This window comes from Gavia stellata, chromosome 18 (genome assembly GCF_030936135.1).
Source record: "Gavia stellata isolate bGavSte3 chromosome 18, bGavSte3.hap2, whole genome shotgun sequence".
Classification (NCBI taxonomy): Eukaryota; Metazoa; Chordata; class Aves; order Gaviiformes; family Gaviidae; genus Gavia; species Gavia stellata.
In genome coordinates, this window is record NC_082611.1 from 17,457,660 (window position 1) to 17,483,076 (window position 25,417).

At 43.3% G+C, this 25,417-nt stretch overlaps 1 protein-coding gene across 2 annotated transcripts in view; it reads right to left on the minus strand.

Moving 5' to 3' along the window:
* Positions 1 to 485: 485 nt before the first annotated feature.
* Positions 486 to 25,417, minus strand: part of CLUAP1 (clusterin associated protein 1) — a 69,488-nt gene continuing 44,556 nt past the window's right edge. The window contains exons 9-13 of one of the 2 annotated variants that reach the window (XM_059826493.1): positions 23,478 to 23,550; positions 13,705 to 13,812; positions 3,169 to 3,224; positions 1,236 to 1,289; positions 486 to 691 (exon numbers count right to left, since the gene is read on the minus strand). In XM_059826493.1, the coding sequence (XP_059682476.1) occupies positions 545 to 691; positions 1,236 to 1,289; positions 3,169 to 3,224; positions 13,705 to 13,812; positions 23,478 to 23,550 (438 nt within the window). In that variant the 3' untranslated portion in view covers positions 486 to 544. The remainder of the gene's footprint in view (positions 692 to 1,235; positions 1,290 to 3,168; positions 3,225 to 13,704; positions 13,813 to 23,477; positions 23,551 to 25,417) is intronic. The other variant, XM_059826494.1, reaches the window with a different exon arrangement.

Here is a 25,417-nt window from a genome sequence, read left to right on the forward strand (position 1 = left end):
TACTGAGAGATGCTACACTGAAGGTGGTATTTGAGGACCCCTTCACTAGTTTCCCACTCCCTTAGTGTGACTGGTGCTGCTCTTCGTGGAGGCAAGCCCTTGATTAAGTAAAGGATATGTTTAGGATAAATAGATTTAAGCCAGATTTAAAATCAATTCAAGTGTGTTCCCAGAGCAGCTTTTCATCCAGTTTTATTAAGCCAAAAAAATCTGTTTCAACATAATAAAATGCAGGGAAATCAAGCACATGATGCTCACTGGAGTGCGACTTTTGGCACTGCAGTGCATGAGGGCCAGTTCTAATGCAATTATGGAAATAACCGCACCACATTACTGTGATTCTCATTACGGATAAACTGCTCATGCTTAGGGAGTCACAAGACTGGCAATCCAAGTTTAATTTTCAAGTTTAATGAACATTATTTACCGACTCCTGAATTCATGCTGACAAGCAGTTTTCAAATGGCAATGGATATTAGCTCCTGGCCTGCATGCTCCCCAAAGTTGGTATTTCCAGATGCCTCCTGGTCCTGCTACTAAAGGGTCAGAAATCATTATCGCTTTCCTCTAGTGGCTCTGGTTTCCTTGCTCGGTGACTGGATTTGCTCGGGGAGATTTCCATGCTGTCATCTTCCATATCATCCTCCTCCTCATCTTCATCCAGGTCAATCTCACTATCCCCCGAGTCCTCCTGCAGGAAAGCAAACAGAATTCATAACCAGTTCAGTTCTCAGATGGCAAGGCATCTTTGCCAGCTCAAAAGTAAAGGATGGCACTGCTGGCTGACATTAAGTCGCTTCCTCCCCTGCACTCTGTGTAATCACACACCTGGGGGCTATGGGGAAGGCTGTTTGTCTGGACTGGTATGGATCCAGATTTGGACTTGCTCCGGGGAGCAGCAGCAGATTCTGCAAGAGGTTTTGTTCCAGCTCAGGTTGCTGTGCTGCTGGCCTTCCAAAATAATGAAAAGCCGGAGCTCAGCTGCCTCTGGGAGCTGACAGCCCACGTGGCTTTCACCAGCAGCTCCCCACTTTGCTAGGCAGCGGCTGCTCCACTCAATTTATTGCAAACCTCCTTCCCCACTTCACGGTGCTGGCAAAAATGAACGCCCTGACTTCTGCTGAATCTGTGGTATTAAAAACCTTGCAGGGTGTTTAACTTTAAAGTGATACCTATTGTGAGACCAAAGAATCAAAGCATAGTGGAAGAAAATCAACTGCAGGAGAGAAACCCACCTGCGCCTTGGAGGTGATCTTGCGCATGCCCGGCTGTGCTGGGGCAGATCTCCCCTTGGCGAACCAGAGTGGGAAGAACAGGAGAGGCAGAGCAAGGGGAAAAAAAAAAAGTAAAAGAACATAAAAGAAAACTGAAAGTAACCAGAATGGGAGCAGGGGAGAAGGCAGCAAAGCCAGGTACAGCTCAGGCATCATGCACCACACCAGCAAGTGACAGAGGCTGGACATACAGCCATACAATCATTCCCCAGAAGGCAACAAACAGCCTTAACCACATCCAGTCTGGCAGAAGCAAACAGCAGAGCACAGGGTGAAAGTTTCTTTCCAGAGAAAAGGTTAGGATGGGCGGAAAGAAGGGCAGCTCGTCCCTCTCTAGCAAGAGACTTAACTCCTTTATCACTATAGTGCCTCCAGGTCTCTGCAATGAACACTTAACAGCAGTGGTATTTTCTCTCTCTTCTGGCCCTGCCTGCAGGAGAAATAGTCTGCCCAGAGCTTTGCACAGCTAACCTAGCAGTGTCACGCAGCCGTGGCAAATGGCTTTTGTATGCGGTGGCGAACATCGGGAGTTTCCTACTATTCTTATGTCCTGTAGAGGTGCATTCCCCCACCAACTTCCCTCCCATCTTAAACCTTCTCCTTGGGACCCTGCAGTCATGCTGGCTCACGACTTGTCCATTAACCTCCGCTTCCTGATCCAAGCCAGCCTGCTCCCCCAGGGTCTGGTGTCTGGAATGGGCTTTTGCAAAGGGATTTTTCAAAAAGCAAATCCTCTGTTTAAGAGTGGCTTAATTTCTATGCCACAAAGACAGCGAAAGGCAGGGCAGTATTGAGAGATACGGATAATCCCCCAGCAGCACAGGGCTTCTTGCTGGGCCCAGAGAAGATATCTGAACTCCTAGCATGTCCTCCTCATCTAGACAGGCAGCACTGCGTGGGGTGTCTGCTGGACAGTGAGACAGAAAGGCTACATCTACACTAGGAAATTATTAGACAGCACAGGTTCAAATACAAGTTCACAATCATCATAGTTTTTAAGTGTTTGAGCTATTTCCTAGCACATTTTTGGCTTGTGCCAACTAGCACTTTCCAAAACAACATTCCAGCATCACCTGGGGAACAGGACATCCCCACACTGTTCCTGGTTGGCAGCTTGGATGCAAGCACCTTTTTGGGATGGTGGGGAGAGCTTACTGTATGGATGCAAACCGTATCACAGCAGCTGGCTTCAGCTTCCTAGCACAGATATAGCCACTTACAAGTGCCCAGAGGTATAAAAAGATTGCCCATATGCCAAAGGAGCTGTTCATATGCCAAAGGCTGAGCACAGCAGTCAGAACAAGTGCCTGCTGTACAAACTTGGGTGTACCTGTTCAGCCACTGTCCGTTCACCAGGTCAACCGTAACCAGATGCAAAGCCAGGAGCCATGGGACAGCTTTATCTGCATGGCAGGGATCCCAAGGGACACAGCTCACAGTTCAGCTCTCATCCCTGTCCCATCAGCTGGAAGACTGATGCTGTGTGTTAGTACAGGCTGCTCAGAGGGCTCCAAGGAATGTGATTTTAGAGCAATGCAGGCGATTTATACCCACACACCTAACTCCCGCTATACTGCACTGATCCCCTCTTTCTAGCACTCTGCCCCAACAGCTCAACAAAACAGCATTCCTGCAGCCTGTGTGCTGCTAGTTAGACACTGCAGGCTGAGGTTAAAGCACAGGGCAGCGCACAGAGACTCTAAGAGCAAAAGAAAAATAGGAAAATATCTGTCTATGCAGACGAGAGAACAGTCAGGTGGAGAAGAGGAGGGGAGAAGCAGGCCTGGGACATGAAGATTTGGCAGGTAAAAAGGTGTTTGTCTAGCTGAGGAGAGCACTGTCATCCTAAAGCACTGTCAGAGAAGCTCTACGGGCACATGGGATGGTTACTTACATCTTCCTCCATGTCTCCACCTTGCATTGTTCCCACGATCCGTGCGCCAGCTCTTCCTGCAAGAGCAAAGAGAATCACCATAAAGTCTGGCTCATGGTTAACACCAAGGGAGATTGAGAGATGATGTTCAGGATTTACCTTTTAGAGGACTACTCAAATGGCAGTGACAGGATGAGATCCCAATGCACGTAAAGTCACCCCCCTTGTTAAACCTCAGAGCTCAGGAGAAGGTAGAAGAGGGTAAGGCTGACAGCAATTCCAATCAGGATGGTATTTCCAGAGCTACCTTATGCCGGTATGACAGTTCTGACAGGACAAGAGGCAATTACAGATTAAGAAACAGGAAATTCTATCTGAACACAAGAAACCACTTTTTTTTTTTTTTTTTTTTTTTACTGTGAGGGTGGTCAAACACTAGAACAAGGTTGCCAAGAGAAGGTGTGGAGTCTCCATCCATGGAGACATTAAAAACCAAACTGGATGTGGTCCTAGGTAACCTGCTCTAGCTGATCCTGTTTGAGCAGAGGGGTTGGACTGGATGATCTAGAGAGGTCCCTTCCAACCTAAGCAATTCCGTGAACTGGCATATTCCTTCCTCTGATTTGGTGCACAGAGAACAAAAGCCCATCTTTTCCACGTGGTAAGCCTTCTGTCCTTTAGAGAGCTCGCTCTGCTCAGATCCTTTCTGATATTGCAGTAGGGATTGACATTTCACAGGACTCCTAGGCAGTGCCAAGGCAAACCTCAAGAATTTCTTGTTGAGAGTTGGATGTGTAGGTCTGAAGAAGCAGGTGGAGATCTCAAGGCTGTAGGGAGTTCACTGAAAAGGGAGAACACATTTGCGGCCTTGCTTTGTTGCTTTTGGCTATGTAGAGGCCATATGAAATGGGGAAGATGGTCTCTTTGCTAGAAGGGAGCCCGGAAGGTGTTGGGAATGGGTATAGCAGAGTTGTGACTGGGGAAATTCTGCGCGTGGGCTGACTGGTTGACTCAGCCCTGCTTCCTGCAGCCACCAGAAGTCACTCAGCACTAACTGGATGTCTATTTAACAGTCCTGCTGTGACCACTGCATTTCACCATCTGTTTATCTCCTGTCATCACTAGTTTTCTCTATGCCAAATATGGATTTTTCCAATCGAGACAAAATCTATTTTATTTTTTTTAGTATTAAAACAAAGCAACTTTGAAATATATCCTGTCAAACCTCTTTTGTACGTCCCAAAGTACAAAAGAAGACAGGTCCCTTTCGTCCCCTTTGCCGACTGTTTTGGGTTAGTTGTAGCAAAAAGCTGGCTAACTCAACCAGAAGTCACCAAAAACCCCTTGTTGCGTCAAGGCGAGTAATTTAAAGGATCTGAAAAGCGGTGTCCTCCATCTGTCTGGTTACTGATAACACAGGCAGTGGAGATGGAATTATAAGAAGATTCCTGGACAGAGGATCTTGCTTCAAGCTTTAGAGACATTTGCTCTAATATACACTAGACTAAACTATGTAAATTCGGAGACAATTACAACTGACATCATTAGAGGACCACAGAACCACATTTTTGCCCAGCCTACAGATGGCTCCAAGAGTTTAACTGCAATTTTGCTACATAAAAGGCTCAGCATAAAGTGTTAGGGAATTATTACCTCAAAGGAGAAAGCAGCAGCTCCTAAAATCTACTGACATGACAAAGCTGAGAGAGATCCTGAGCATAGAAGAGAGTCAGGATTTCACATAAGGAGAGCTGATGAAATAGGACAGTTCAAAAATGCCACAGGAAGAGCTTAGAGAGTGTTAACAGAAGGTCTGCAGGATGCTGCTCTTCCATCAGTAGATACAGTAAGGACATCTTATGGGTATCTAACTGCTTACATTTGGAGGAAGACGAGAATCAGGTACTGCCCAGACTTTGATCCCTACATCATTTAAGCCAGGAGCACCTCTTTGAACTAGCAACGGTGGGATCAGCAGGATTAGGTCCTGTAGCACAACCCTGGGACACTCACAGGAGACACTCCAGGATGCAAAGGATCTGGAGCTCCACGTTGTGCATTAATGCTGGAGACTAAACAGAAGAGAAAGCAGATTTTCCACATTGGTAGAAGAGCTTCCATGACAAAGCGCTATTTTAACTTTCAGATCGTAAACCAAGTTTCCGTGTGTGGGAGCAAGGAGTGACAGATGGCGGCGGTGCATTTCCGCATGTACTGGGGGGAGGCAGGAAACAGAGGAGTCATCTGCACAGGACAGGGAGAGCTGGCAGGTATGGGGGTGTTTGTCGCTTGAAATTTCCTGGGTTCAATTTAGCTGGGCTCAGCTTGCTGTGGCATTAGTGCTGCACCACTCTGGCCACAGAGGCTCACGCAGCTTCCAAGCGGGTGAGAGCCTGTTATGTTTACTTACAGATAATGTGAATTCAGCTGGGACAGGCTGTACAAAGTGATAATTAGGTAAAATGCTAGTAATGAACAGACTGTAATTCACTGCACCTTTGGATTCAAATCTAATCTCCGTGCATTGCCACGGTTTATAGCCACTGAGCCATCAAAGATCAGAAGCGAACGTGTATCCATGATTTTAAGCCTGTGAGCATTTGCCATTTTTCCTCTGCGTGTGATGCTTGCCATTGTACTAACCCGTGCAGCTGCCTACAATGGATCCACAGGACTAGAATGATTTACATCTTCTTACCCAGCAGTGGGTATATGTTAACCCTGCGCCTGACAGCAAGAAGCGACACTTAACCTGAGAGGTTAGGACAACCTGCTATGAGGGGAAGGTAGATTTGCAGCTGAAACATTTTTCTCCCAGTTTGGAGGATCTGCATTCAGTCTCCAGCTCTTAATGCAAATTCACAGCGTGAGCTCAGATAAGACACCTCCCTTCCCTCCGCATCGCCTCCACACACAGGGAATTGGGATAAATCTTTTGCCTGATCTTTCCAATCTGTGTGCCCTTTGGGCACTGCGTTCTTACGCGCAAGTGTAGCCCTTAGCACAAGGCTCTGATCTCAGCAGCATTTTCCAGGCATTGCCAAAGTACAATGATTAATTAAGCACAATACAGCTGCTACCCAGGATGAGCATACTTCTATTTATTTCTTACACCCTCCATGAAGAAGAAATTTGCTCGTTTGCCTGTCTCAATCCCACCACTTCAAACTTACAACCTTGCCTCCTTCTCCACTAGGTCCAGTGTCACAATGGCCATAATACAGGCTGAAAACGTACAGAAACACCTCCTCCCTCCCAGGGAACGCTTAACTTTGCTGACACAAAACATACAGCCAAAGACAGCTCTGTTGGAAGCAGATGCCGACATGGTGGGAGGAAGCTCTATTTCAAGTGAAGACAAATTCATTTCTGTGAATTCCAAACTGCAGCCCCTTTTCGGTGTTTCCAAACTCATTTGATTGCTCCTCTTTCCCCAGCTACATGAACCTGGTAATATTGTCCAGCAGCTACTATATCAGGAAACTAAAGACTTTGCAGACATTTATCTGGGGGTAGGAATCTGCAGAGATCCACACAGAAATACATGAAAATGAGAAAAGCAATTATATCAGCTTTCTCCCTCCACAGATTAGATTTCTCAAAGCACTGGCAGTCAGACCCAGTGGCTCAAAAACTTAGCATTGATTGTTTATTCCCCTCCCGCTTGACCCGAAGAGGCACGGAAGAAGAGACTAATCTGACTCTCCACAATGTTTTTAAGGTTTACAAATTAGAACTTGATTTGCTTTACCAGAAAAGCATATTCACTCCAGGAGCACAGTCACAAGGACCCACTGTATGCCATGTAAACAAAGCCCCCGTCAGGATAAAATTGCACTTTGTGAAGTTCACAAGGAAGGGATTTCTTTTTAAAAGTTGATGGAGAGCAATACCGGTTTGGAAGAGTCCTCTGAGGTGCTCTGAGAGCAGGTACATTTGTGAATTTTTTCCCCTTGACTTCATGCATTATCAAACAGCTGCAGAACTCGAATCCTGCTAATGCACAGCCAAATACCTTCCCACCAGACCCATTCTTTATGCCTCAGCCTTCTCCCTCTGCCACCACCACGGTATGTGTGAAATCCAGACCCATTCTTCTCCTCACAGGCTTTGAATCACAGAATCACAGAATCACTACGGTTGGAAAAGACCTGTAAGATCATCAAGTCCAACCTGGGAAAAAAAAAAAAAAACAAACCACCCAACAAAAAAAAAAAAAAAACCACCACACAACAACAACAAGCCACAACCCACCCAACACCACACAGCACCATGTCCATCAAGCTACATCCCAGGGCAAACACATGCAACGAGATGCCTGCAAACAGCAGGGTTCATGAAGAACCATCAGGAAGAGAGCAGCCTGGCCAGGTTAGAAGAGATTTTTATTTCTGTTGCTCTGTACTTCTTGTTAACTGCCAAGAAATCAGGCAGGGATTTTCAGATGAGCTCTGGGGTTACAAACAATAATCAGAAATCCCACATGGAAAGGAAAGGTAAGAAGAGTTCAGTGCCCAGCTGAGCCGTCTCATGGCTGCTGTTCACATCTGACTCACCTCTATCCGCCTGACACCACATCAGGTCTACAGTTCTCCCTTACTGTGCAGACATCAAAACCTATTTTGGCCTCTGAAAGCATAAGATGCAGAGAACCTGCAAGCCCCACCGAGTATGTGAACTCCAGATTCCTGGTATTTTTGAGGCTCAGGCCTTGCCATGCTGGAACTGCTGGGACATCAGGATGACACTGACAGTTTCTTGAGTCTGCGGTTGAAGTTTGCATGTGCAACACCCTTGGCAAATCCTCCCTAGTTATCAAGTGTGGCATGACTCTGAACAAGACATTTTCTTCTGCTTTTTTTTTTTTTCAAAAACACAAGCTCCAGGTAGTCTGACTGCAGCAGTGGGGAGACCCCGATCACTGTTTCTTAAGGGTTTCTGAATGACTTGGGAACAGTAACGAGGGAGATCACATCCTGCACTGAGCTGCATGCCAGTAAGAGGCAGCTGTCCCTACGGATGAAGCTGACAGATCAGCGGATGGGATCACACAGCATTTGAATGATGCCAAGACAACTGTAGTGGGCTTCAGCATGTTCTTATCAAGACTCATTTCCACAACTGAGAAGAATGCAACACTTTGAGAAAACCTGCAGATTTCTTATCATATTGTATTTGTAAAGATAAATGCACTTGCATACATTCCTTGGTCTTGGACTCAGAGATGTTATTTCCTTCAGGAACCAGAGAGAAGGGAAGAAATAGACCAGTTAACATGTGTTTTTCAAAATTAGGCAGGTGACAGCCACAGGAACTCAACGCGAACAAGATATCCAACAAGGAGCAGACTGCTGTTGCACATTCCTAACTGAATCCCTCCACTCCCCTGCACATTGATGGCACACCTGTGGTTTCTACACACCTGGGGAGGTTAGAGGGAAGGAAAACATGCTAGAAATTCAGTAGCAGAAATTTGAACAAGCTGGAGAGAGAATTTCCACAAGCGGAGCCTGACCATTTCTACTGAGAACAGGACTTTTCACCTTTTCAACTTGCATGCTGTACAGAGGGATTTGGAAACAGGACTGTGTAGGCTCACCTGAGATTTCTTGCTACTATGTCAAAGCTCCCATTCTCCCTACAGGATTGAAAAAACGAGGGCTAATTCAGCCTCCGCAGCCTTTCCCCCCCTTCGGCCCTTTCCCAACGTCTGCTAGCCAGCTCCTACTTAATAATCACAAGCTCACGTTTAAGAAGAAAACCAAGACAGGGAGGCTAAACATCATCATCTCAAAACACCGAGTGTCTGCCACAATAGCATCAGCAGTATGCTTTGGATATGCGCTGCTCTGCGCACGCTGCCTCTTTGAGATGCATCTGTACAGGACTGGGGATCCCGCAGGCCTGGCTACAGCACGGGAACCGCTGGCACTGGCAAGCCGGCCCACGTCCACCGAGAGACGGGACCATGCTCTCTGTCTGCCCCTGAACTCATCTCTGGTTTGATTGTTCCATACTTGCTTCCACCTTCTCCAATGAGGTACACTTTGCTTTCTTAATAAAAATCCTTTATTCTCATCTGTTGCATCCAGAGGCATATTTGTTCTTGCGATGTTAAACAGCACAGGTTTTCACCGGCAAAGATTTTATCCGTTCTGTAGCAAGTACACTCACTAACGTGGCTGCCAGCGCATCATTACCACACTGATCCTCCGGGTCAGTTCTGCGGAGGTAAGAGGCTCCCAGAGAGCTGCTCTCTCACTGTTTGACTTTGGACTGATTGTTTACTGAAAAACATTCAGAGTTTTATAAAGCTGTCTTCTTACAATAAAGACCAAACGGAACTGAAGTTGTTACTGTCTCGGTAGTGAAATGGTCTCTGTGGTCCAAACAGGACAAAAACGTCCCTTAACACCAACATTACAGAAGGAAACCTAAGAGCTAAAGCATTCGGATAATTGGTTTACAGGAGCTGAAAGATCCTGGCAGTGTGGAACAGAGGGTGATTTACTATAGACAGGTACAGTTCCACAGTTCTGCAAGCATGGATCATTTCTGCTTCATTCAGCAGCTTTTCCACTGCCTACCTTGCTGCAAACACAGTGTGGGCCTGAGTGCCATGGGCTGTGCAACCAGCCAGTGCCACCGCTGGGAAGAGGAGAGATCCTGAATTTGCTCACAATTCCAAAATGTATTTCAGAACTCTGGTCCAAATGAGACTGGAAAAACAGATCTGCACAACATCGCTTCAAAATCTGCCACTTTTGATAGCATGGATGAAAAAAATCCACTTTAGTTCAAGGGGAAACTGGAAAGGTTCTTAGAAAAAAAAAAAAACAAACCACAACCATCTACTGAGGGTTAAACTAAATTCATGGAAACCACATCCAGCTCAGGAAATCCTGATGAGGGTTGAAATGGTTTGAGAGTGAGAGGGAACCTGAGGGAAGTTCCTACACTCCTCCCCAGGCATTTTCTTTCAGCCAGCACTGGAGACAGAAGACCAGGCTAGACAGACCTCATGCCTGACCTGGCAGCTTCCACATTCCTAGGACAAGGCTTTGCATTCTTCACCCCGATGTCCACCCCATCTGCACATGAACAACCATCTTGCTGCAAACTACTGGTTTATGGCCTGTTTCAGGCAAGAGGTTTCTCCACACTGCAGACAGTTAAGACCTTCAACACAGCAAGAATTTCTTTTTCTTTGGTTCTCTGACAAAACAGTCTTATTCCAAACGCCATCACTAACTCACGGTTTGACCTCAGGGAAGTCATTGCTTCTATTTTATTTGTGTAACAGCCTCACTTACCTATTGCCAGACAGAATAAAAGGGGATGTGAATTTTTATTCACATTGACAATGTTCAAATTAAAAGTTACAGACAATAAATCAATGTTCTTAGTTACAAAAGCAAATGATTAGTGACACATGGTTTTATTATAACAAGCCCCATCAAGGAGGAGACTTGCCTGCAATTGTGATAACAAAACGGGTTGTAGTTTCACAAACCCAGTAAGCCAGTGTCAGTTTGGCGACTATCTTTTAGCCATTTATTTTCTTCCCCATGCCTGTTCCCACCTTGTCCAGAAGCCTTCCTGGCTTCCTAAAGCTGGGTTTGCTGTACTGTTGAATCAGAACCACTGACCTCAAAGGAGATACAAGCTCCATAGCGCATTACAGCTTCCTTCTTAACCTGTTACTGCCTATTCCTCTTTGTACATGGGAAATAAGGGTTCGATTTTCTCTCTGTACCACAGGAGCTAGCAGCCTGTCATGTCTCCCCTAGCTAACACTCTTTTCTGCTCCATGGGAGACTAAATCCTATACCTTCAAGTCTTTTAATTGGCTAAAAGAATAAAACCAGGAGTGATATTGTCAAAGCTGCATTTAGTTTGAATTTTGCTGCATCTAGACAAACCTGATGAAAGGACTCTTGAGGGTGAAAGTGTGTTGATTTTTCTCAATTATACCAAGTGGCTTAATAAAAGAGATTATCCCTCCGTGCAAATCTTGCCTCTATAATGGCAAAACACACTGGAATACCTCCCCACCTATTACAGGCAGAGGGAGGAAGTCTCCTCTTACAATACTAATAACCTGGAAATTAGAGATGTAAAACTGAATCACAGCATCTACAGGAAATGACCACAGTGGACCATTTCTCCTTAGTTTGAGAGCAAATATGGTTCAGAAGCACCACTGTGTAAGGAGACATAATGCTTCAAAAGAAAGTGATTGAAATCTCTTGAATTGAGTCAAGGAAAAAAGCAGTAATTAATACAAATAATATTCTTGTCATACTGCCTTAATAATTAAGTACCTTTTAAACGCAAACTACCCATCCTGAAGCACATGTATAGATTCTTGGTGTGTTTAATGACAAACGGCCAGTGAATGTTCAGGCCTGATGTTCAAAAGAAGCTGACGCACCTGACATTAATCTCAGGTCTTGACATGTCTCCAGCACTTCAGATGGTGAGGGTCATGCACTCAAACATATAACCACACTATCAGTGAGGGTCCTGGACCAAAGGGGCCCGTTTACACAGATGGAGAGGTGCAGATCTGAGCCTGTTCTCAAGGCTAGAACTGCTTGTCACGTAAGTGCGCACTCTGGATCAGGCTGGAGCTCCCGAAGGAAACCTTTGGCCTGACTGGTGTCTTGATACAGTCCAAGCTTTTGTTTGTATGTTCTGGACAGATAAGAATGGGCAGGACTGAGCAAGCTCTAGCACCAGAAGCAGAGATATCCCAAGGCTGAGTTTTCCTAAACAAAAAGTGTAGGCACTTTGATCCAAAGTCAGCGGTATGGACAGAGTGCTCGCTGTTAATCTCACAGTGCAGCTACAGCTAAAGCAACTGGGCGACTTGCCCAAGAGGATGATGAGTAACCTCAGCAAAGCAGAAAAGTGAGCCAACAACCCTTCCCCTAAGAGTCTAACAACGTTTGTATCCATCTCTGCCAGCAGAAATTGCACTGGAGCACTGTAGGACTGAAGTGTTGCAAGTTAGAATGGGGGAATACAACCTTACTCCTTCTGGAGGACCTTTAGGAAAGGTATGTCAGGAGCCATTTAACATACCTGGAGCTGCTTCAATAGTTCACAGCAGGTGAGAGGCAAAAAGAGGATAGAGAGCTACCAACTTACACAGAGATAAGGAGAGTAAAGATTGGGATGGTGACTGTGCAGTCACAGCATGCTCAGACTATGCAAAAGTCAGAGGATAATTATCTGCCAGAAGTAGTTTACTAAACACTAGGAAGAGACCTATGAAAGCATAGAAAGCAATCTAAACAGCACAGCAGAGAAAACATCTCAGGGATTTGAACCGCTTGCTTTAAGTCTGACAAGCTAATGCCAAGTCTCCAGTAAGTGTAATTAATGATAACAAAGCTCTCCCCAGAAAAAATTCTACTTGCAACAAAATCTACATGTTTTATTATAAAGCTTTTTGCTCCTAAAACTGTTTCACTCCTAAAACTGATAGTCAGTCCAGCTGACTCTGGCTGCAGCCAGTACCTGTATTGCTAGGTTATGATGTCCTCTGAGGTGAGGCATCACAGACGATTACACAGTCACCTCCAAAGCTCTAAAAACTGCGTACAAACCTTTCCTTGAAAAACTGCAAAGTAAAAATCCTTAGCGAATATTATTGTTTCTAGCACTTATCAAGAATTTTCAAGTTTTATGAAAAACAGAGGAACTGAGGATCAAAATGCTTGAATTATATTGACTTGAGATCTTCAGCTTCTTGCTCTGGTCTCAGTCAGAGAGGGGAGAGTAGAATTCAACTCAGAAAAAACCACATATTTGCAGTTTATCTAAGTAACAGGTTCCAGCAGCAGTAGTGGCACATGAAATTATCCACGCAGGCACTTCATCCAGATCTCAGAGAGGCTTTTGCTGATGGTCAGAATCACTCACCACTAACAAGAACACCAGGGAGAACTAATCTGATTTTCTGGTTTCATTTTGCTTGACTATAGACTAAGTAGAACATTTCTTTTTCCACCTAAGTGAAACACAGACCCTCAGACAATAGTTTCTCTGAGTTGCTTCTGACGAGGGCCCTAGTGGAATCAGCAGCCAGAGGCTGCAGGTCCACGCCACATAAACAGCAGCAGAAGCCAGAGGTCCTTTCCTGAAAGAAGTAATTCAGGTGTGTTGCACCCGTGACCATGTCAGTGCAGGTGGCTTTATGGACTTGCCAAAGGTCTCCTTTTGAAGAAGGCTCTACTAGAATGAGTGTCTCATTTGCAATGAGAAATGGTATTACTTTTCTAAGGCTTTGTGTAAAGCTACTTCCAGAATCCGTAAGGCGATACCAAGGAAGGGTTTTTCTCACATGGTACTTTTTTCAGTAAATAATCCTTAATCTGCCCCCCTGAAAGCACTAAGTTTTCTCCACAAGACACTGTCCTCCTCCAGCTCACGAGAACTGAGCAGGGTCAATGTCCTTGAATGATAACAGGGTCTTCTTACATTTAAGGTTACTCAGATAATTCCAGCATATCTTTCTGAATAAAGGCAACTAAGGAAAGGTTAAGATACCTTGCAGTAGTGTTTCCGTGGCGGTGCGCCGCTTCATGATTTGCCTGTCTTCAACTTCACTATTGGATCCTTCATTCTCTTGAATCTCTATGTCGGAATCATCATTATCTGGTTAAAACAAAAGCAGTTGATAAATATCATTCAAACCAACCCACAGCTCAGAATAGCAGTTGGATGGAAGAGATGCTAGCAGTTTCTACCTTTGTTCAAGTCTGAGATTAATTAAAAATGTGGTCGCAGATAGAGCATTGGCTCTACTGACGAGCACAGGGAAATAGCCAACGTCCATATCCTAAGGCAGGCATCCTTCCACACATAAGTGCCAAAGCAGCATACAAGATAAACAATTGTCTTGGGACAATCCTCAAATTGTACCATAAAGGTGCTGTTCTAAATACACTCTCTGGGTATGAAACATACCTACAGTCAGAAGGTGCTACTTCAGCAACTGGTTTAAAGATAAAGATCTTCTTTTAAAAGCATTTGGAAAGTGTGGGCCTATTAATACATCTCCTAGTCTTTTACTCTGAGACAAGCAATATCAAAAACCATCCCTTTAGACTCTTTGCCTTTCATTTAATCATAGGTTAGAAAAGCACAGTATGACATCCCCAGATAAATGAAAGCAGTTACAGCCAAACCCAAGATGCCTGGAGAGACCGGAAAGCTTCCCAGGATGCAAGAACTTCTTCCAGTATTTTCATAATCTGCCTTTGTTTTCTTCTTCCTAGCCAAACTAAAGCCTGTTTTGTCCCTTACTCCCAGTTCCCCAGTCACCACATTGGAACAAACCTAAAGGACTTAGATTAAATTGTCCTTCAGATGTTTGAAAGGGTAACAAAAGTCATCAGATACTTAGACGTGCCTGCAAAGAGAAGGGCAGACTGCTCTCCATGTCAGCTGTACGAGTCCTACCTTGACGTTCACATGCATGGTCAACCAAACTGATTCTCCTCTGACCCTATTCTGAAGTAAAACAGTGCGTGGGAAGCTGGCGCAGAAGTGTGTGGAAAGTTTGGAGCAGGCTCTGCTCCATTTAAGTCTCCTTCCATCCCATGAGCTTTTTCCCTCTCTCCTTGTTCATGCCAGCCTGCTTGTGCAAGCTCCTTGGCTCACTAAGACCAAGCTCTACTTTCCAGCTACTGCCCACTTGCAATTATTTACCTCCCTCTTCAAACATTCAATCAATGAGCCAGATCCTCAGCTCCTACCATCTTATGAACTCTTCTCACTCGTGTAGAGATGAGCCCCTCTACACCAGCTGATTCTACAGCTCAGAGATGATGCTGTGTGGTGGCCCGCCTGCAGGAGCTTACGGAATCAGCCATGCTACGACAAAGGCAACAGGACCCCGTGTGAGGTCAGCATCCAGCGCAGCAACAATGGCTGTCAATTATTTAGAGAAAATAGGCAATTCTTTCCCAGGTACATTTAATTACACACGTGTCTGAGCTGAAAATGGAAATAACGACTTTAATTATGATTAGTAATGAGTTGACACATCGTTGCAATATTTAATTATCGGACAATATACAAATATTAGACATTTTTCCAGAATCTTTTCCATTGCAATATTAAGTTAATGACAAAAATATAACAGCAAGGGATACATTTGATACCCTGGTAAGATTACAAGGCTCCAGCAATGTTAGCTACAACTTCTATTTGTGTTGCACTTTCTTCTTTGGCAAGTGAAGGAATTGCTCACTGCTGTGTGACCTGAATACTGTTTCTGTTTACCCGGTATTCAGGAAAGCGAGGTTTTGTTCAGTCCTTACCCAGGCAAACTCCTTGGGAAGAGCCACTCCTGGGCACTCCAGTCACTTCTGACCCTTTTCAACTTGCAAAAAGGAAGCTCATTTCATCATATCATTCCCTACAGTATCTTTCTGTTGGAAAGTGGGACTTGCAGGAAGATTCCCAGGGTGAATAAGTGCTCTGCATTAGAAGTGATACCTACCGTGGAGAGAGCATCAGCGGCTGGAGGGCCCCAAACTGCTGCTTTATGAAAGGCAATGCTTTAAACACAGCTTTTTTTCCCCCCTCACTCAGCCCTTTTCTTCTTTCCCTCAGGTTCTCTGCTATTCTCAGTCCCCTCTTTCTCACACTATTTCTTTTATCCTTCTCCCCCACTAACTCAGATGTTGTAACTCTCACCTGTCAGTGGTGAAGCCGCAGTTTTCTGCTCTTCAGCCCACGCGTGGATGCCACAGAATACCTCTGGCAAGCCCCAGAAACGCATGCCTTGTGCCCCAGCTCTACCCCTCGTCTCTCACAGTGCGCTCCACAAGCCAAGCCAGTAGCAACTGAATGCCTAGCTTTCATTTACACCTTTAAAAATCCTGGATTACTTTTCACCACAAATGAAGAGAAGATCAATCAGGTGAAGTATCAGCATAAAAGCACAGTGCATAATTTTTTCCTACCAAGTTGTGACCTTGAAATACATCTTGTTTTGGATCTACGGCAAGAGATTGGATTTTCTTTGAATAGCCTAGCTGGAATTCTAATGCACGTACCCCAACACGAAGTGTCACTGTGCTGCTACAGTGAACGCACGCCGGTGGATCAGAAAAGTGGCAGCTGCAAATGCAGATTCAGCAACAGTAAAATCTGTGCCTCCAAGGCTCCTGCTCACCACTTGGAAAGACATCGAGCACCTTTTTCGTTTGCAAAAAAATAAATGTACTGCTCTAACCCAGCTCAACGGCTGCTATCACAAAGCCCAGCTCTGTCCAGTATACAATCCGAGCTATCAGCTGAGTAGAATCGTGCTGGGCCAAAATCCCAAGGACACAGAAGCAGAGTATATTGCTGAAAATTCATTTAAGTACACAAGATACAGACGAGCTGAGTACACACTTCTTAGCGGGATTAAACGGCAGACTAGTCTAATGCTGTGTGTGACACGTCCTAGCTAGAGCACTACAGGGTTCCGCTGTCCTACATCCCTCACTGTACATGCCCAGTGTGTCCAGTTTTCAACAAAATATTCTTGGTATTCATAAAAAGGTGACAATTCAGAGACTTTCATTTAACAACATACAGAAAGAAACTACTTGTTGCCCTAGGAGAAGTCACAACCACATCTGTGTAATACTGCATAACAGCAGTTACAATACATCAATTCCGGGGAGACAAGGAACAGTCTTTATGGAGAAAACACAGATTTTTCTTAGTATTAGCATAAAGCAACACAGATAATAAAGCATACTGCTACAAATTCCCACGTACTAGTACACGGAGTACAGAACACATTCTAATGGAGCTGGCTTATGAGATTTGCATGGGTTTACGTGAAGATTACTTGACTTTTCACAATAAACTGCTATTCAGCAATTCACGTGCCCAAATCTAGGCCAACGCTGGCAGCTTACAGGAGCTTGAGGCTGGTACTTTAACAAGCTCCTGTATTTTTACTATGAAAAGGTAATCAACAGAACAACTCTATAACTGCGCTTGGTCCATTTCCCCACTGCTGTGATTTACTCTGTTGCATGGAGAATACTGGCAAAACATCAGACTACCTGGGAGAGAATACATTTAAACTCCGCTTGCCTTACATTTCAACATTTCCATTTCATAAAGTCAACTAAATTGGTTTCATTTAAAGCAGTCCAGCCACAAAAAGTACAGCCTGGTTACAACCGAAAACCACTGCTCTCAGAAGATGCGTTATTTGTTCCCAAGCACACCTACTGTTCCCAGAAAAAAACGGAGCAGATACCTGGACCGATAATACTATATTTAAATGATTTAATTTTTGGTAATTTGCAACGCTTGAAGGAAACCCAGCATGATTTAATAACTTACCAGTGATTTCATTACAGATTTGTTAGTTTGCATAAATATTCAAGTAAATGTATCCAACTGTAAAATAAGGTACTGTGGTGAAGATAATGAGCACAAAGGACATCGTTTATTGATATGCTTTAGAATTAGATGTAAGTGTTGGTTAGCATGTTCAATTTCATAATAAAAGCCACTGCTTTGAAAACACAGGCACTGGCTCCACGACAATGACTGGATTCAGCAGGATGTTGATTTTGGTGAAAAAAAACCATCATGAGAAAATCAAGTGGGCAACTGATGGCCACTTGATCCGAAATAAAATCCATTTAATAAATAGCGTGAAATATTAGAATAGGGAAAAAAAAGGGGTGGATTGGGATTTTAATGTGACCAAAGGGAGAGTGAAGTTCAGTTCCCACTTGAAAGACTCAGTTCTACCAAACCCATACTTGTGCCTCACCAAACTCAGAGACACTAGTTGTGTACACCAGCCTGAATATTTACAAATTCGCAGCTCTGCAATTTGGACAGGAAGAAATGCTTTGATATATACATTTCAGTACAGAACATCCTTTGTCCTTAGCACAAAACTGAGATCCTTTGTCTGATCTCTGAGAAAAGTTCATCCTGGTAGGGAGAGCTTGGATCAAGGTCCAAACACCTGTGGCTCCTACTAACTTCAGCAGAAAGCCTGAATGTTCAGACCTGTTTATATGAAAACTGGGCAATAACATACCAACAAACACCAACCAGGAGGTTGCAGAGGTTTAAGCGCACTTTCTTACCTCACTTGGTCATTTTAAAATGGTCTATTGCTACAGTATCCAAACCCCCATTTTTAACAGCAAGGATGATTAACCACTGCCCAGGGAAGCAATAGGTCTCTGTCACTTGTAATAATTAAAAATAAGTCTCGATGATAAGCTCCATTTAAACTGGGATTTGTAGTCTTGGCACAGGAATAAGTAGCTAAGATATTTTTTGGCCCGTTTTAGACAGAGGTCATATTCAGTGACCATAACTATTTCTATGATCTTAAAAGCCAAGAATCCATCAAAGTACTATTAAATTAGAACGTGAATTTGCAATTATTTAACAAGCAAAACACAAGACTGTTGTGGACAAATTCCAAGCATCTGTTACAAGAAGATGGATGGTCTGAGCATCCTGCTGGTGACAGTGCTGAGCATTAGCAATATCATCCAGGCATCTCACCCTTGTGGGAATTACCCAGCGACTCACTGCTACACTTCAAATGTCGCAACTGTTGCAATGGGACTTTTTGTTTATCTCCTGTCAGATTTTAAAGCATCAATTCTGGAGCAGAAAGGGTACAAGAGATTCAGTGCAGCACCAAACTGCAACAGCATCATGCGATTTGCTATCCGAAGCACAACATCTATTTGCTCTGTTTAATTGAGCAAGACGATAGAGCTAAGCGCGTTTTACTTGGTTGTCAGAAAAGAAGGAGTTAGGTCGGTAAGTAGATCTGGCCAAAGAAACGCTTTGGTTGTGTATCGAGCAGAACTGAGGCTCTCCAGGAGCATCAATTAATCCTGTTGCTATTGCTGAACAATACTGAAGTAGTGCCAATTTCCAAACGCTGCGTAACATGGATGTTTATTCATTCTACAGACCAAGCAACGGTATGCAGGGTGGGCTGACTGGAGCGGCGCACCAGAAAGTGGTACAGTCCATGAAAAATGCAGTTTTACAGCAAATACTTTTGCAAACTGAAATCAAACCCTGGGCATAACGTTACCCAAAAGAAATACAAGAAATATTCTGAAAAATTCAAAGCGTTTACTTTTATATTTTCAAACCAAAATGTTTTACTTTTTTTTAACTACAGTTTATATAGTCTGCTTTTAAATTGACCAAAAAGATCTTAGAAAGAAAGCAAGAAAACACACGGGCAAAAGGGTGTAAAAAAAGTGAGAAAGATAGATCTATAAATGTAATAAGCTGATCAGTCTGAAAAAAAAAATGTATTTCCATCTAGAAACATTTCCCCTTGTTACTTTTTGCTCAGCAAACATGTTTTTTCAACCTTGGATGAACTTGAAAAAACATCTTGAATTTCTGCTGTGGTCAGTGAGCTTCCTAGCCCTCTCCTCTCACGCCAAACCATTATCAGAGCAACTCTTCACGTATCTACACCTGACAATAATTCTATCAACAGCCTTCAGAGTGCTCATCCAAGCAGTGTCTTATGTAATATTTTCAGAGTCGCCGTGCCATTAACCACAAGGAAACCATGCCCTGAGTTTCAGTCAATTGGCATTTGCTACTTTGCACCAACCTCGGATGTGCCGCAGGGGCAGCACGCTGTGGGAAAAACACCACATCATATATTGGTTTCTCTAAGAGCATCTTATGTGAAATAAAGATTACAAAAATAACAGCAATTTACTTACCACTCATCACAAACAACATTTCTGCACTGCTGCAAATGCTTAATTGTGTATATTTTCATCATGCAAATAATACTCAAAGCCCGATCTGTATCTAGAGTTCAACATCTTTACATAATTTAAGAACGGTTTTTCATATAACTTAGTGTTAGCTTTTCTTTTTTTTTTTTTTTTTTAAGAGCAGTGGTTTTATGGAGATGCTCTGTCGGAAATAAAAGATGATTTGCAATGTATGCTGGCAAAAGAAAAAAAAGAACCAGGCTGTTTCTGAATTATACTAAACATTTTTGCAAATCTTATGCAAGTACCAATACATATCCATTGGCTTTCTATATTCTTCATACAAACCAGCACAATTCAAACTACATTCCACAGCTTTTCTTTACAAGAAATATGATTTAGGTTTCTCTAGTGTTAGTTCAGCCTGAAACTCAACCGAGAGCTGTCCAGAACTCCTGCAACTTTTTCTGCAATGAACTGTTAATTTGCAGCCCTTCTTACCAAATTAGCAGGAGATAAGGTCAAAGGATCCAGACAATAAGAGAACTGCATCAATTACGACGGTACGCAAAGGTAAGAGTGCTTACAGGGGCAGAATGGATGCTGACTTTTATCAGTTAATGGTAACAAATTTATCACCAGATTCCAGCTTCTGCTGTGAGAAGAGCCTCATTAAGTGTTTTGCAGCTCTCAGGGGCAAAGTGCAATTAGAGTTAGAGAACCTTCCTTTTCCCTCGCAGGAGGCACAGGCCCCACGTGCTACCCCTCTGTGTAGGAAAGCAATGCATCTGTTCAAACAAAGCTCACCTCTGCCACCCCAGACCTTGAAGATTCAGCCGGAGAGTCGTAGCATACTGGGAGACATCAGGCCAGCCCGCCTGCCTTCCACTGAGCGCAGCTACAAGGGGAAGAAACTAATCCATTTGTCTCCAGAACCCATTGCACAGGCAAGACCAGGTAAGAGCAGGTCCTACTTTAACAGTCCTGCGAGCAGGCACGATGTATTTGTTGGTTTGAAGGTCCAGACAGCAAAGTCCCAAGTTTTTTGACAAACTGAAGATGTAAGACAACTTAACATAAAAGCACTTTGCTTTGTGTGTGGGGATTACTCAAAAATGCAAATGGAATAAGTATTTTTTCTCCCAAAACCTACTTTAGAAAGATGTTCTGATGGTGAAGAAAAGCCCTTCTTTAATCTTCCTTGTGTCTGTCTCATTAACAAGGCACATCCTATCTTAGAAGGAGGGATGTAGCCTGCAGAATGTGCGAACACAGGTGAAAGAAGGTTTAAGTGCTCATGCCTGTAGCACTTCACACCATTTCCCCACGATACGCACAACACTCACAGTACTCGATAAAATCACTGACTGCCAGACCAAGGTTGTAAGGGCCCTCGGGAGGGCAGAAACTCCATCCCTTATCGTGCTTCCTATTTCTAGTATGAATTCCACAATTAACCCTTGGGGAGGTTTGGGTAGGCAAAGCTGTTCAGTGATGTTGCACTGATTCTGCTGCTGCCTCTTTGTTTCCTCTTGCACAAAATAAGTTTTCTTCTTGTGATGAGGATGCTAGGATTAACGTAACCATTCTGTAAACATACCCCTAATGGGGCACTACGCCATTTAAGACACCAACCTCTGCGTTCTCTAATCAAAGCAAATCTCTTGGGTTTGAATTGTATAAAGGGCATCATTTAATTAATAATGAGGGGAGGGGAGTCTGGTCTGAGGGGAAAGCACAGCCTGGTATCTGATCATTATATGTCAGCAAACCGTGGTCTCAGAGAGCTTGACAACATTCAATAAATTAACCTTGCAGCACCCAGTAATGAAGCCGTGCTCTGTGCTCGCGACTGGGGAAACAGCCTCCAAGAGTCAAATTTATCGTCTCAGTTACACCTCTGCAACTCTGCAGACTTCCACACCGTGCGCAGATAAAGGCAGAGCAGAGCTGACAAAGATGACTTGATTTTCCAAGGTTGTGGGACAGTCAATAAATGAGCCAGCACTGAAAACGAGGACCCTGGTGCTCTTATCACTAGAATAAATACTAATTATGACAACTAAGTACTTGAATAAAGATGTATTATGATCGTATTTTTAGGCCTTTAAAAGTCATAATCATACGTTGTTAGGTGGCAGTTAAATCACTCACTAAAAGGCAAGGTTGATATTATTTCAGAGATGCAAAATGACTAATAGTTTTGCAAGTGAAAAATCCACAGTCGAGGAAAAAGCAGGTCAGCAAATTTTCACATTATATTTTCATAACGCTAATTACTGATGATAGATGTTCTTCTCCTCTTGAACTTATTTACCCTGGAAACTGTCAGATAGCAGGACCTGGACTTTTTTACTCAAGTAAATACCTGAAACAATTCCACATTCTTGTAATTTGTATTACAAATCCTATGTTTCAGCTAAAACTTCTTCACTTTTTACTGCATTGACATAAGATGATGAGATCAAAGATGGGCAGAAATGAGTGAATTTCCTCTTTCATGAGCTTGCTCTGAAAATCTCTGCCAGCAAACAAACTGTGAAGCGCAACGTATGTCATTACTCAATCTCAGCTTTCATGAACTCTCTCTCTGATCCCAAGAATTAACTTCCTTTCTATTTTCTCCCACTACCATATAAAAAATGCACATACTGCAATATTAAATTCACAGGGGTAAATTAATGAGGAAGTTCTTGCTGATGCTTGGTTCAAAAGGAGCAAAATCTGGTTTGTTAGCTTTCTACAAATTCTCAAGAGGTTATTATTCCCTTCTGATCCTCAGCTAGAATTCTAATTAATTAAGAGTAAGTTTAGAAAAAAAGAAAAAACCCCATATCTTAATTGCGTTCACATTTTGCAGGTACACTAAAATCGAGCAAATGCGAGGAGACAAACGTGGACACCACTTTGAAGATTAGCAATATTGAAAAGGATTTCAAGCTGAGAGTTTTTCATCTGTGAAAGTTATGATCTGATAGACACATCACAAAGAATTGGTCCGAACACATAACCGAACTCCACGCCATGCAATGTGGCAGGCTAACTGCTGAGGACAGAAATTATACCCCAGTTTTGCAAGGCACGCCAGCACATGTGTACTACGAGGCAGCCAAGCAGTCCCACAAACCAATGAGACTACTCACCTACACGCAAGCATTTTGCTGGGTAGAATCCTCTAACCAAGTTTGTTCGCAAACCAACCTTTCACCAGCAATCCCATCGTGCTGGGACAAGTGCTGTGTCCACAGCTAGCCTGCATGGGCTTGGATAATAGTAAAATGAAGCCTAAAATCTGCTCACTGCAAATGCGCAGCATGGTTAGTGGATGACTGTTTTTGTCCCTCAGCACTACAGGTAAAATTTACAAGGCAGAGGAGCATTTCAGAGAGGTTAGGTGCCCCATTTCACTGTTGTCCTTTTAAAGTTATTATCATTCCCTTTTCTAATATAGCCTGTTGACTCTGCCATCTATCCCATGTCCCCTCCGCTTCTAAGTGGATACTTATACATAAAGTAGCCAGCACTTAATTTTTCTGCTAACACAAGCGGTGAAGAAATCCCACTTACTTCCACTCTTCAGCAGGTGCTGCTCCTCTTCCTTCAGCCTGTTCTGCATAAGACGAAGCATGTTTGCTGCTTCCTGTAAGAGGTGAAAACAACTGCATTAGAAAAGCTGTCACATTGCCCAGTCAAGTAACTAACTGGATGGTCCTACAACAACAGTTAAGGGCACTCACAGGTAGAATGAGAATGGAACATTTCAGCATTGAAAATGTTTTCTGAGAAAAAGGTCTTAATTGAAACATGGGAGCTCCTACTTACTTTGCCCATGAGGATCAGGATATAATGCATGTAATCCAGGTAGAACAGTGCCCTGAAAATCAACCATACATTCCCAGTGGCTGAAACCTCACTTATTACATTGAAAAGGAGTTCACTGGTCTTCATCCCACAGAAAATTACTGCTGTTACAAAATGGAAGTGGCTTTCTTTGGAAAGCAGTCTTTGGTAGTTGTTTTCAACCAATACTCCATTGAACACCAGAAGGGGTTTGTGAAATGACTGCAGCTTCATAATACACAAACCAAATCAGATTAAATTCATGCATTTGCACGCATGCAAACAAAATGGGAGCAAAAAGCCCTATCAATAAGCTGGAGAAGTATAGCCATATACTATAATATAGTATTTGGGTGCAAAGGAGAACCATGACAGTAAGACTGCACAAGGTGGTTTGTTGGTTTTCTTTTTTGAATATAGCAGGTTGTTAGATAAAAATATGCTGAGAAACACTATTGTAATGATAGTATGACAAAGTTATGATAAATGCAGTTAAGAGCAAATGGAAAAAGGTAGGTAGAACAGTGGTTGCAGTGCTGCGGAAGAGAAGCAAATCACAAGTCTCAACCCATTCAAAGAAAGGCCAATGATAACAAAAAAGGTTACAAAAAGGCCCACACAGACTTAGAAAACCTGAGTCTTGCAGCCAGCCAAGTAAGAGATGTGGCAGCCCAGAAGGGAAGAAGCAGGCTGATGGTAGCAGGGCAGCGGCAGTTAAGACAGACATTCTCATTCCAGCATAATGGATTAGTAAGAAAACATGGCTGGCTCTGTAGACAGTAACTGATGAGCGTAATTTTAATCTTCCAGGATGCATTCACTTGCAGAACAGCACAGACCAGGTAGACTAAAGCAACTATTTGATTGCTGAACACCACAAAGCAATTGGAGGAGGTGTTTCGCTGAGTTCGTGAAGTTCTCCATCCAGTCAGAACTAAAATCTAGCAAAGATACCAAGAGACTGAATTTTAGGAACTAAGGTTCACTATCCCAATAGCAGCATCAGACACAAAAATGTATTTTTAATGGCACCTAGTTTAAATTTGGGTAACGTTAATGGTGAATAGCAAACTAAACATGATAAAGTAGCTAAGATACGAATGCATACAATCAGATTCAGATAGAACCTACAATACTAAACAGGTGGCAAACAACTGATGGAAGGATTTAGCCATGAATTTTGCTAATTTTAGTCTCTTCAATTCCACTCAAGCAAGACAACTAGGTAGGAAAGCTAATTAACTGGGGATTGAACTAAGATTTTTTTGAGTCTTTGTTTTTTTCTATGCAAAATATGCATATAATTAGAACTCCAGTTGCTTTGACATGGTCAAATCTGCACATTTACAGTGCATTTGCAGAAAGGAAATATGGACTCAGTTGAAATACCCGTGGGACAGAAGGAAGGAAGTAAGAAGAACATCTGAAAATGGTTAAACAGCGGGCAACCTTTTAAAATTTTCAGGTGGAAATGTATATCCATAAGTATGGCAACAGTGTGCTCGCTGAGAAAGGAAAATCTCCTCCTACCAGTCTCTAGGCAGTAGCAAACCACCAAATCCCACCCAGCACACAAGGAAAGTGGCTGCAAACAGAGGCCTGGGGACTGGCTGGTACAATGCATCACAACTTGGCATAAACGCCTGCGTCTTGGGAGTTGAAATTCA